Source organism: Aythya marila (genome assembly GCF_965140915.1).
Source record: "Aythya marila genome assembly, chromosome: 3".
In the NCBI taxonomy this organism is placed as follows: Eukaryota; Metazoa; Chordata; class Aves; order Anseriformes; family Anatidae; genus Aythya; species Aythya marila.
The window spans coordinates 24,989,611-25,003,444 of record NC_139044.1 but is presented as its reverse complement, the minus strand read 5'-3'; the positions used below and the strand labels follow the sequence as shown (position 1 = coordinate 25,003,444).

Genomic DNA, 13,834 nt, shown 5'->3' with positions numbered 1-13,834 from the left:
CTACTATTTAATGTAGTTAATGCACCAAGAGCAGGAGTTTCAGCACTTGTCTCATGGTGCATACAAATGTGTATATAATAACATTCATTTTTGACATAATTTCATTAAATCGTTGTGGTTATGCTAGAGCTGAATTTAGCTTATTGTCTTGAATTCTCTTTTGACAGCTAATTAGATAACAATGCAATTTTACTTCTAATAAGAAGCATTTGAATAATTAAAATGCTATTTCATCTTTTCACAGAGATAAAGCTTGTTTTTTCTTGGGTGTTTTCTACTAAAAATTTCATGGAGAAATTTGGATTATTAAAAACACCTCCGTATTTGTGAGGTTAATTTAAATTAGAGTGTGAATCAGACCTGGAGCAGCACTTAGTTCTTCTTACTCCATTTGCAATACGTCCAAATGTCCTGTTGCATGTCCTAGGTTTTTAATTACTAGTGGTTGGTGGTTATTGCGAATTTAGTAAGCAGCCCTGATCTGTTTTGTGTCGCATAGAGTGGGATTAGAGTTGTGTGATGGCCAAGAATGTTTTCGAAGGCTATTTAAGATAAAAAGATGCTTTCCACATTAAATTATGTGATTTTTGTCTGCCTCTTACCTAGCTAGAGATAATTTTTGAGAACTACTGAGCAGCCCATAGCTGACGGGGGTCAGTGTGGGTTCTTGGTGCTTCTGAAAATTGGTCTAAATTTATAAACGTGTATTTAAAACTAGCTTAGTTCTGAAAATAGTGAACACCTGCTTGTGTATTTATATAAAAATTAAATGCAAGTTTGATTTATATTTGGCAGACTTCTGGCATAATTGGCTAGGTCATAAATCAGTGCAGGTTTCTTGATTTACTAAATAATCTCATGTATTTTTTTTATTCTTTTTTTTTTTTTTTTCCTAAAATCTGGTTTTGGTTGCTTTCACCTCAAAGTGTTGAGATAGAATTGATTTTAAAACAGCAAGGATTTTTTTGGGGAAGCAAGTTTTAAGAAGTGCTTGTAAAAACATTTAGATTGAAAAATAGAATTTAGGAAGTTTTCTTTATATTGAGAAGGATGAGTTTGAACAGGAAAAAATGATACTGAAAGGGATTGCGTGAAGGATCATATAAAGATGAGTTTGAACAACTTCTGCTCATACAGATTCTGATGGATTACTTTTTTTCTTTAAGCAAAGTCATTTTTACATCTTATAATCACTGGATTTTGTGTGTATTGCTGTATCCTATTTTGCTGATATTGCTCTCACGTAGTGCAGTTTCACATATTTGGAGCCTGCTGTTTCCCAGTCTCTAATGCATCCACAATATTTATCAATATATGTGGTTTGGAACTGAAAAGCTTATGAAGTATCTCATATTAACTCTACAATTTTTTAAACCTTTCAAGAGATGACACGAATAAGGAAGAAGATGAAGATGAAGAAGAAGCCGAGGAGGAAGAAGAGGAGGAGGAGGAGGAAGAAGACCACAATAACAATGACGAAGAAGAGTTTGAATGCTATCCACCAGGCATGAAAGTCCAAGTGCGGTATGGAAGAGGGAAAAATCAAAAAATGTACGAAGCTAGTATTAAAGATTCTGACATCGAAGGTGGAGAAGTCCTTTACTTGGTGCACTACTGTGGATGGAACGTGAGGTAACTTGAGTTTTAGTTAGTGATTACTTCTTGAATTACTTCTAAAATACGCTTCTGTATTTTAAAAACTAAATTAATACAGAGATCTAGAGTCCTAACCATTCAGTATTGGTGTTCTGTGAAGGGCATTATACTGTATGAAACTATTAGATTTTTAGCATTATATAATGCAATACTTCAGTTATTTAGAAACTCATCTTAAAATGACTTGTTCAGGGAAGGCTTCCTTCACTTTGTCTTATTTTTAGACCTCCCCATACAACGAGTGAAAGCCCACTCTTTCATAAATTCCTCCTCTGGATCTCTTAAGCCAATTTTATCTTGTACAATATTTGACTAGTGCATTAACTGAGTCTGTATACACACTCTTCTCAGAGCAGCAGAGTACGTTAGCAGTATGGTATTTAACAAGAAAAGCACAAGATTCTTGATGTTAAATTAGTGAGCAGCAAATAATTGCGTTTCATTCAGGTCTCATTTCCCACCTGTCCCTGGCTGCCTCAAACTTAAAGACAAGATTCTTTTTACCCCAGTGCCTTCTTACATTTTTCTTAGTATATTCAGGTTTACATGCTTTTGGATTTCTTTAATGTAGCATTAATAGAAATAAATTGAAGCATTAATGTACTTTTGTACACATTTGTTTGCAATTTAAAACTTGAAGAGACTTTGACAACAGTAGGAAAAAACTAAAGCTTCTTAGTGGCTTTTAAGCCAATTATCCAGTCTTCTGCCTTTTTCCTCAGTTTCAATGTATCTGCTCATTGTTCTTAGCTGTCATCTTTAAAACTTGATTACTGTTCTTATAGAACTCTTTAAAAAACAAAAAACAAAACAAAACAAAAAAACTGAGGCAAATCCGCTATAGTGTTTTTGGTTGATTTGTTGTTGTTGCTGTGCTGTGCTTTTTTTCCTTCCTCTCCTCTATAACATGAGGCTCTTATGACCTACTGTTACGTGGACTTCGATTGCCACCCTACCCTAAAAAGGCAGGACAAATCTCACTTATTCACTGATAGCAAAATCTGCTAGCAAAGGTCATGGTTACAGAAGCACAATACTTCTCTCTCTCACTTGAATATACCTCTCTGCATCTATGCCTGGTGATTTCCAGACCCACCTAAGCCACAGCCGAGGAGTGACATCTCGATATTTTGCTTTTTGATAACGATGTTTTTGCAGAATTTTGATCTACATATCATATTCCTGCAGATCAATATATCTTTCACATACACTGACTTCAGGCAGCATTTGTAAACATAGTGGGCCTGAGCCTTAAAATATAAGGATACTAGGGGAGATGCAGCCTGCTTGAGGTAGGATTTGGAGTGACTGCGTCTTCAGTCATTGCTGGAAAGGACTTGCCTTAGGAGCATAAACTGATGAAATTTATGCTCTGCTCACTAAGTATTACTGTATAGCATTCAAAGAGGTTTGTTTTTTATATTCCCTAAAACTCTTTTTTTGCAATTCATGTATAAACAGAAGTTATTTTCTTTTTTTTGAGAAAATACGAACTACATGCTGTGGGATGAGATGATCAGAGTTTCATTTGAGCAGTGCCACTTGACATCTGAAGAAATCAGAAGCTGAGAATGAGCCTTCATCTCGGAGAACCCAGCATTCTGGTTATTAAAGGAGAAATCATGATTGCTTTTTTTTTTTTTTTTTAACTCTGCATTCTAAATATATACACAGATTATTATTTGAGGTGTTCTTTCTACAACTAGGATATATTTAATAATTAAAAAGCATTTTTAGTGAACTTTGTACTCATTTGAGAGGTAAAAGGTGTTTTTTGTTAGTTTTTTTTCCCTGGCATCAGGACTTGCATTTATGGTCTTACTTGGGGTTCCAAAAGAGCCCTCTGAAAGGGGCTGGGGGACAGGATTCTCTTCACTGAAAAAGATACAAGTGGTTGACATTTATCTGTGGGACTGTGCATGGGCTCTGTTAAATGTGGCTAATTCAATTTAGATAAGCAGATTCAAGTTGTTTTTTCTGACAGTAAGTCTGAGCTTAAGGCAGCATCTTAACACTTTGATATTTTAGTTATGTGAAGACAAGTCTTGTATGATGTGTTAACTTGAAGACTTGGTTATCGGTCATAACCTGGAAAAGTAACTGCTTTTCTGGAGTAGGTTGTAATTCCTTCCTCTCCTTACTTGCTATAGCTCTAATCCCCATCTGTAGCATCCAGCAGCGGCAAGTGCTGTAGTATGAGGCCATGGGATGTACTGAATTTTGCCTTCAGGGTTTGCTCAATTCTGTCAGCCTCCTATCCCTTAAAGTCAACTTTCCCGTTTCCCCCTTTGATCAGTACACCATTTAATGGTCTGTACCTGAGAATCTTAACTACTGATGTTTCTTACCACAAGGTAACTTCAGTATCAGTCTGGAATTCAGAATAGTTGTGTGTATGCACGTGCTTTGGGGTACTTGGAATGAAACTTGCTAAATTTGGTAGCTTTTGTTAGCTTTCGTTAGCTTATTAAACTTTCTAGAACAAATGATACTAACCATTGTGAAGCTTTTTCCAATATAGTACCTAGAACATATGGAATTGGAATAGAGTTTGACAGCAGTGTATAGCTGTACCACTTCGTGCTAAAGGGTCGTGTCAGCTAATGGGATCCAGGTGATAAAGTGTTTCTAGTAAAGGTAAAGAAAGGTAGCATGCAGTGAGGCCTGACTTGTAGTGAGAGGGAATGGTAAAAATTTCTACCCTGTTAGAGAACTCCTCACATTTTCTCATGAGAGCCTTCTGGTTAGCATGTGATAAACTACTTATTGCCTTCTAAGAGGGCTGGTTATGTTCTGAATTACACATGGGTTATACGAAACTAAAACTCCTCTGGAGCCTACAGTGCCAGTTCCTTCTGTTGTAATTTTAGTTTTTGGCTGACAGTGCAGGCAAAAAATCATTGTATAAGCTTTTGAAATGAATTTCTTCTGCAGCATGTTCCAGTAATGAGAAACAAAGGGTGCATGTTCAGAATGAGTTTATGTTGCTTTTTAACTCCGTCAAATGGCACAACATAAGATACATTTTTCTTAAATATACCAAAGGTTTAAAACTAAGTTTTATTATTTTCAGCTTTTTTGTTAATTTCCTTCAGAAATATGAACATGAAAGTGTTACTTTTGTCTTGATTTGTTGAAGCGTTCCCAAGATATAAATTTTGTAGTTAACAGTCAACCACTGGAAGTAAAGTTGTGTAGCCACGCATGAGAGCATGGCAGGAGATTTATTAAAAACTAAGTAAATAAAAACTGGAGTCTTAGTCTCATACTCCAGGCTTTTGATACCAGACTCATCTCCTCATTTCTTTGATCGCAGCCAACAAAAACTTGTAATTCCTCTGTGTTAGGCAGACAATAGACTGGAGCTTCTCAGCGAACTTGCTAGGGTTTACTAGCTCCTTGAGGTGACTTGTCTTCCTGACAAAGTGGCACCTTTGCTAGGATAAACCAAGAGGCTGGGGAAGTGCACTTTTTCTCTTTGTTTTCCCCTCTAGTAGTGCTGTGGAGGATTGACTATGCCATCTCTGAGAATATGTTAGGGTTTGTTTATTTTTCAAGCGACTCTGTGCAAACTCATTTAGGAACACTTCTCCATCTTTCCTCCTTTCCCTTTGTCACCCAGCTGTTTGTTTTTGGGAGCTGAGGTAAGCAAATGTAGAAGAAACAGAACAGATCTTTGGGAAGCACATACTTCTCGTAATGGGAGCTGAAGAACTTCTTCAATTATTTTTCTATTTTTCTCTTGGTTTGTGAGCAGACTGTCTAAGGCAAGATCAGTGATGAAATGAGAGATCTAATTTTTTCTCTTTTAATAAGGTGCAGTTCTATACAGAAAGACTCTAGTCTGACTTGTGTATAGTTCAGGTGCAGCTTGGGACCTGAGGCACTGCACAGTTTTAAGGTTACTTCTCCATGAAGTAGAGGAAACTGTCATTAGATCAGGCTGCTGGCTATGGCTTTGGATGCATTCTGCTTGCAAGATCTGTTTGGGCTTGCTGACAGTTGTCACTGCTTAGGCAAACTGTATGCAACTGACGTGTGTGCAACGAAGGGAGCCTGTGCCATGCAGAGGAAAGAAATGTGGACATCTGACTTGCCAGAGCAGGGTTGTGGCTTCTGCAATGCTGGAGCTCCTCGCAGGCTCTGACTGCTGTTCCAGGCACAGCAAGGAGCGGAGCAGGATAGATTCTGGCCAGGAGCTGTCACCGTCACAAACACAGATTTTTCCATTTGTGCTCCTTGAGATGCGTTGTGACTACTGCTTCTAATATGTAATGTTTAAAATCTGTGGTGTCTACAGATCCTCTTGGATTTCTCTGCATTTGCCTTCCTTCGCCACTTCAGCACGCCCCTGGTCTCTCAGCTGCTGCCCGAGCAGGCAGTGCAGCTAATTGGAAGCACTGTACATGCACCACCCACGCTTTGCCTATGTGGAGGGTTGTATTTGCTCGCAGTATGCGTTTTCAATAAGAAAACAAATGGTTTATTGTGGCAACATAACTGAGGTAGAAAGGGCACAGTGAAAATAATCGCTTTGCTCTGTGCATTTGTTCAGTCCCAGTGCTCTTTTCCTGTATGCATTTAGGCCTAATGAAATATTAATATTTATGTGGATTGTGAAATCCGTTTTGCAGTCTGCTCAGCATTGTTCCTTTATGAAAGCACGTCTTTGACTTGAGGAAAGATTGCTTCAAGTACAGTTTCTCACAGTCTCACAGAAATAGTTTTTTCCATACCAAATCCACTGCCTACCATTAAAATAACATGGTACATTGTGGTTATGTTCTTTCTGCTTTTATTAACGGTCACCAGGCTTGATGCCTTAGTCTACCATCATCATGTGCTGCATCCTCCCTTCCCTATCTATTTATGTCGTGGGAATCTGAGGGCACCCCAGCCTTTAGGAAGGCTGTGGGATGGGAGGAAACACAGCTTGCTAACTGTGTTCTGGGGCTGGAGTGTTCCCTCTGTATGTCCCCTTCCTTACCCTGTAAGCAACAAACATGTACCTGCTGGCTCCTCTTTGTGGTGTGAGGCTGGTCCTTGAGAGGTTCTGTGCTTCAGGATTTATGAGGCTGTATGTTTTTAAAGGTAGTCTGGTGGTAAGGAGGCGTGTGAGTCACTGTATCAAAATCTGAGATGGCAACTCTTGACTTGAAACTGCCATGATTATGAATCTGCTCTCATCAGGCCTAGCTCTGAAGAGTTTTCATGTAGGTTTTGGTGAGAAATCTGAGCGTATCTACGTACATGTCACCTGGTATAACAGTACAACTACACCTCCATCTGCAGGAGTATAGGTAACTTTGGTGTGCTGTAGTCTGCAGGGGCTGCTGTTAATTACCTGATTTGTGGTGGTGTTGCTCAGGGAAAAAGAAAAAATGTTTTGGAAAACTGTTTGTCAGAGACTACTGCTGGACTCTGAAGATAGTTATTATTTCTCCTTTCTATGTCATGCTCTGAGGTGTTCCTTTTTCTCTGTATTATAGTCTGGAATTTAAGCTATAAAATACAGTATTTAGTTTAAGGGATCCCTTGCTTAGGTCTTAACTTAGAATATACAGAAAAGTGAGTTGGAAACTTGTACTTTTTTTTTGGTAATAATCCTTCTTAATTTATTCATCTGTATCATACATATAATTGGCAGTAGTTGCACAGAAGCTGAATTGGGCCTCTGTCAGTAGCCATTATATATCAGACTGGTGGTCAAGTAAGTCCAGCTGGGGAACCAGCGTGGCCATGAGTGTGTCATGTTCAGTTTTGTGCTAGTCCTCCGGGTGTGTTTTTGGTTAGTTGGTTTCTTCCCCTCCATTCTCATCTTTACCTAAAGGGCTCAAAATCTGTATGGCTGTACGCTGAGGCAGAAGTGAATAAATACTAATTTTTAACTGAGCTATTTTTTTATTCAGACAATTATGGATTTCACAGTTGAAGTAGGACAGCAAATGATATTTACTTTATTTTTTTTTTTCACTGATTCTTGCAATTTCTCAGGAATATGCAGTGAAACTGGGAAGTACAGTTCCACGTGTAAAGTGTATTCTTAATAAGAACATATTTCTCTGGTCTGATGTTTATATTTAACATGGCCAGCTTTAGAAGATAAGAGAGCAGTTGTATATAGTCTAGAATAATTCTGATATGGAATGGAAACACCTGAAAATGAGTAGAAAAGCACTAGTGTTAAGAGTTAGTGATTCCCAAGTGTCAGCTACTCAAAATATCACTTGGCAGTACTCAGACTGGAAAGGGTTGCCTTTGTTACTGGTCATATTTTATATAGTAGTAAGAATTTATTTTGTTGTTAGTGTTTTACAACATATAATACAAAGTATTTCTCTTAGAGATCTATACAGAATTAACTTTCTGGTGGTTTGTTTTACCTATATGCATGGATTTCCTGTTGATTGATGCAGACTGCATAAGTGCTAGCTTTGACTTCTGCCCATCAGTGTGAGAAAACTTTGTTCTAGATGTCCAAGCATATAAAGGATTGAACCTTAGCTTGAGCTCTACATACTGTGAAGTATACTAATGATGCCTTTATTTAAATTCCATTTTTATATTGCTAGCATTTTATCTCTATTCATTTCTTTTATGGTATTGTGGTTGTTTGCTTAAAACCATAAATGTGTTGGTTTTTTTCTGTTTTTAGGTATGATGAGTGGATAAAGGCAGACAAGATAGTGAGACCAGCCGACAAAAATGTACCAAAAATTAAGCATCGAAAGAAAATAAAGGTAGCTTCTCTCCCTTTTTCTCCCCAGTTCTCCCCCAGCCTTGGTTTAAGGTATTCTTAAATACCTCAGTTACCTCGCATGCATTCCTAACCTTTTGTTAGGCATAATGGTAAATGCTTGATGGTAAAAAGTAAAACTTCTTTCATTGAGGTTATTCTTTCATTTGGAGGGTGGGAAGGGAAGCTTCTCTTCCCTGTGTTTCTTCTGGGATTGAAGTATGTACTTAAAACAGGAGGATCCATCAGTGCTGGAGCCAACTCTGGGAGGTGGAATTTAGGAGCTCCTTATCCTGATTCTGTAGAGCAAACCTATGACTACTCCATTTATATGTGACTGCAATTTTACTTCACAGCATTTCTTTCAAAAGCCACTCCTTTAAAGCTTAGGTTATGATATATCCTTTGGACAGTAGGATACAAGACAGCTTTTCCGCTGGAGATGTCAGTGCTCCTCCTCTTCCCCTCCAGCACCATGGCACCTCCGGAACCTGAGTCCTGTTCTAGAGCTCCTTGTGCCCTGTGACAGAGCGGGGTGTCATAACCTTGCCCTCCCATACTGGTCACTGCCAAGCCTGGCATCCTGCAGTGCCGTGGCTGCGAGAGCACTGGTTGTGTTTGCTTTCCTGTTTTGGTAGCATTGACAAAGTTGCTGTCCTTGGTATAAATATCTCAGCATGGGTCGTAGAAAGGTATGTCTATGCTTTGCAACAAAGAGGAAAGCTTGTCTTTTCAGGTTGGATGTTGAAGGTAGCTGTAAGCATGGCTAGACTATTTTCTGTGTTAAGATGTATGCTCAAATTAAAGAGTTTTTCATCTTTTCATTCACACAGAATAAAACTGACAAAGAGAAGGAAGAGAAGTATTCTCCTAAAAATTGCAAATTGCGACGTTTGTCAAAACCACCCTTTCACACCAGCACATCACCTGAGACTGGGTCCAAACTTGACAGCGCTGAAGCCAAAAACACTGAGCAAGCTCCTGTTAAATCAGTAGAAATTACTTCTATCATTAATGGGCTTCAAGGTATTGTATATAAACTTTTTCAAACTTTGTAAAATTGCCTTTGAAGGGGCAGTAAATGATGGTGTAAAGCAAATGATGCAACTGTACACCTCTGAGTCTGGCTGTTGCTTTCATTATAACATCTTCAGAAATAACCCTTGAACAAAAGCAGCATTCACCTTTTTCTGAAAATGGGTATTGTGGATTCAGTGTATATTAACAATCTTAAGAATTGCATTCTGTTTCTCCGTGTTTTTCTTTGATACACAGCAAAACATTTTGGCTTCCTATGTTATTTCTAAATTCTTAAGTTCTGATTTATGTAACTTTTAAAACCCCATGAATTTTTCTCACCTTGAAAAGTGGAATTAATAAAGCTAGGTGTCCTTTCAGCATGTCTGCTGGTTCCTTTTCCATTATATCTTTTTCTTTTCTCAGTTTCTTTATTCCTGACCTTGAATTTTCTCTCTTTTGTCTTCCCTCTCAGAGTCCACATAGTTCTGCAAGTGCCTTTTGCTATTGCATTCAGTTCATTTTTCCAGGCTGGTTACCAGATGGGTTTGTTAGATATACTCTCCACTGTCTTTGTTATTCTGTCCTTTTAGACTGTGGATTCTTCAGGGAAAATTTACTCTCTTAATCTGTTTTGGACTTTGGAAAAAGGGCATGCAATGGCAGTATTTGTAACTCATTACAAAAAAAAAAAAGAAAAAAAAAAAGAAAAAACACACATAATTTGGCACTTCTTTCAATTTCTGTTTAGGTTTATTGTGAAGAAGTTCGTATTGTATCAATTTATAACCAACATTAGTTAAGTGAAAGCTGTTGTCCTCTATGCTTTCTCTACCCCTTCAGAAATTAGGGAACCTCCTTGGAAGAAATTCCTGGAGGTGTTCTATATACAGAATTTTCCTGGTTCCTAATTTAGCCTTTATACATTCTAATAGAACAAGAATAAACTGTGAAGTCTTTCTAGTATACAATTTAAACCACGTACTACTAGAATTGCTTTTAGGATGAGTTCATATCTGTACAGTTTTCTTTATTTTTTTTCTAGTAGTATTTGTAATAGGAATCAAGACAAACTTTTTTAAATTTTATTTTTAACCAGCTTCTGAAAGTTCTGATGACAGTGAGCAGGAAGATGACCAAAGTGCCCAGAACGTACACACTGATGGCAAAGAGGAATCTCAACACGAAGCTGTGAGCCAAGATAAAAATGAATTGTGTCTAAAAGAAGAACAGAGCAGTTCAGCCCTCCCAGAAGAAACTAAAGTTCTGACAGATGCAGTAGTGCCCAAGTCAGGTTCCAAGTCTCCTGAAAGACTGCGAAAAGAGATGGAAGAATTATCTGAAGATACTGACTCTGATGGAGAAGATGAAGCCACAAAGAAGAGAAAGGAGGTAAAAAGGGAGGTAGCGGATAAAACAGCAAAACCACAGGTAAAACGTGGTAAACGAAGATACTGTGTCACAGAGGAATCTTTAAAGACTGTGTCGCCTAACAGGAAGGATGAGAAGTCCAAAAACAAAGATTCCCTTAGCTTAGAAAACAGCAGTAACAGCTCCTCAGATGAAGATGAGGAAGACAAATCTAAGCTGAAAATCACTCCTACTAAAAAGTACAATGGATTAGAGGAGAAAAGGAAGTCTTTACGGACAGGTACCTTCTACTCAGGATTTTCTGAAGTGGCAGAGAAAAGGATAAAGCTTCTAAATAACTCTGATGAAAGACTTCAGAACACCAGAGCAAAGGATCGAAAAGATGTCTGGTCAAGTATTCAGGGACAGTGGCCGAAGAAAACGTTGAAGGAACTGTTCTCAGACTCTGACACTGAAGCTGCTGCCTCCCCTCCGCACGCTGCTCCTGAGGATGCTGCAGCAGAGGAGCAGCTTCAGACTCTTGCAGAAGAAGACGTTTCTTTGCCCAGCTCGGAACTTGAAAAACCTTTGCCAGCTAGTGCAGATGTTAAACCTGTTGAGGAAAAAACAGCTGAGATGGGTGAAAAGAAAGTTGAATTTCCAAGCAGTGGCAGTAACTCAGTGCTTAATACTCCTCCCACGACTCCAGAGTCGCCTTCATCTGTAACCGTAACAGACAGCAGGCATCAGTCCAGTGTCACTGTCTCAGAGACATTGCCACCAAATCAAGAAGAGATACGAAGCATTAAAAGTGAAACCGATAGCACAATAGAGGTGGACAGTGTTGCAGGGGAGCTGCAAGACCTCCAGTCCGAGGGAAATATTTCTCCAACGGGTTTTGATGCCAGCGTCAGCTCCAGTAGTAGTAATCAACCAGAGCCAGAGCATACTGAGAAAGGTAAACAAAAGGGGAAACAAAGGTGTCTTCAACCTAACCATCTCTCATTTTTGTGTTGCTGATGTATCTTCATTCTACTATGGTTACACTGCTGGAAAATAGTTGGAGGAAGTAGTAGCCAGCTGCCTACTTCAAATCTGTGAAAATGGCATAATTATCTAGTGAATGAAAGGATCTGTCAGGAACTTTCTTGGCCAATTAGTGAGAATTTATTGGCTTTAATGAGGAGTGAACTATATAAGAATAATGTTTATAGCATTAACGTTTATAATGGTTATATAAGAATAATGTTTATAAAAGCCCAGAGTGAACTGTAACACGTCATGTAGGAAAAATTTATTGTAACAAGATGGATGCATTAAAAAAAAAAAATCTTGCTTGCAAGTAGAAGATACAGTTTTCTTAGATATAATTTTGACTTTCTTTAAGCTGATTTTTCAGGGGAAGAATAGTGCCAATCGTTGCTTGCTTAGGCAGCCATTTCAAACTTGCATTTTAATAAATTAATCTTTAAAAAAACCAAACACACACACACACACAAAACAAACTCACAATCACAAACATTGACCTTATTAGCAATATTTCACTTTCAGATATGACTTTGCAGATTGAAGTTGCCATCCTGAGACTACTAGAATATAAAGGATGTTAAATTCTGTTAATACTTGTGTGTCATATCAATGTACCAACTGCTTTTTAACTATTTTCAAGACTGGATCTGAAAGTTTTATTTTTATGGGATTCAGTGGCTGTTTCATAGTTCCATCAAGAGTACAGTTGCTTTTAAAACTGTTAGCATGCCTACAAGTTATTAATCCTAAGGAAAAAATATGTGACTGAAAATAATCCTGAGATAGCAGAAGTAATTTCTTCTTCTCCACAGGTTTCAGTTCTGACTGAGATAAAAATAATTAACTGAATTTTCTCAAGATGCCCTTAAGGTGTGCTACTTATATGATTCTTCTAGTGTGTTTGTGCAGTCGGCTACAGGTACACTTTCAAAAACAGTTCAGTTTTTGCTGAACTGTTCTTTTGAAAGAATGCAATGTGTTCCCTTAAACAGAGGAGAAAGTTTGGAAGAGGTGAATTTGTAGCTCTCAATAAATAAGCTGGTAATACTTTGCCAGGCAATTTATAGATATGTAGGCTTACAACTTTTTTTTGGTATAAAAGGAAATGATTGGCACATGAAATCCAGAAGCTTTTTCTTGTTATAAGTTTTCTTTAACATTATTGTACAATGTTACTCGGGTACACAATTGCACATTATTACTTCTACATGCATTAGACTTCCTCTCTGACTTTGTCAGCATGCTGGCTGTTATAGAAAATTGCGTGAGCTTACAGTTTCTTAATTTAAAAGGTTTGTTACAGGAGGCACTTCTAACTGCAAGTCAGGAGGTTGTGGAACAACATCTGAACAAGTCCTAAAATTTGCTCTTTTAACAGGTGTACTAAAATTCTTATTTTCCTTTCCTATTTTTTCCCCATTGTAGTTACAAATACCAGTAGGCTTTACTTTTTTGCCTTCTTTTTTGTAGCCTTCTTTTTGTTGCCTTACGTTTTTTAATATTTTCTAAGATTTTTTAACATATTCAATTAATGTAATTACTGATAACAAATGATAGTTTCATTTTTTTTCTCACAGCTTCCAAGTGTGTTCAAGAGTGACAGACTTCTACCGACATATTTTAGTTCCAATAGTTCTTAAGTTTTTCAAATAAATGTGGGCATTTAATGTGCTTAATTATATTCCATGTGGTTCAGGAGAACTTCTGATAGCACACAGGAAAAAAGTTACTTGGAATCATATGTACTCTAACCAAGAAATTTTATCTGCTTTTCATCTTCCTTTACCTCCTCTTTTCAGTATAAGTAGAAAGGTGAGCTGTTTTAAGTGTAGACAGGAACTGTTGCCTTGTCTATAAACTTAAGCTTTGAAGTGTTTTTCTGAGACTGAGTATTTACTGTTTTCTTTCCCTCTTTCAATTATAGTCTGTGCAGGCCAAAAGAGACTTAAAGATGCTCAGGGAGGAGGCAGCTCCTCAAAAAAGCAGAAAAGAAGCCACAAAACATCTTCTGTGAACAACAAAAAGAAGAGTAAAACTAGTAAGTAC

General features: G+C 37.7%; 1 protein-coding gene across 3 annotated transcripts in view; it reads left to right on the top strand.

The window, feature by feature from the left end:
* Positions 1 to 13,834, top strand: part of ARID4B (AT-rich interaction domain 4B) — an 86,223-nt gene that overhangs the window by 64,245 nt on the left and 8,144 nt on the right. For 2 of the 3 annotated variants that reach the window (XM_082758277.1, XM_082758276.1), the window contains exons 17-21: positions 1,384 to 1,632; positions 8,312 to 8,396; positions 9,226 to 9,418; positions 10,509 to 11,717; positions 13,713 to 13,826. In XM_082758277.1, coding sequence (XP_082614403.1) covers positions 1,384 to 1,632; positions 8,312 to 8,396; positions 9,226 to 9,418; positions 10,509 to 11,717; positions 13,713 to 13,826 — 1,850 coding nt within the window. The remainder of the gene's footprint in view (positions 1 to 1,383; positions 1,633 to 8,311; positions 8,397 to 9,225; positions 9,419 to 10,508; positions 11,718 to 13,712; positions 13,827 to 13,834) is intronic. The other variant, XM_082758278.1, reaches the window with a different exon arrangement.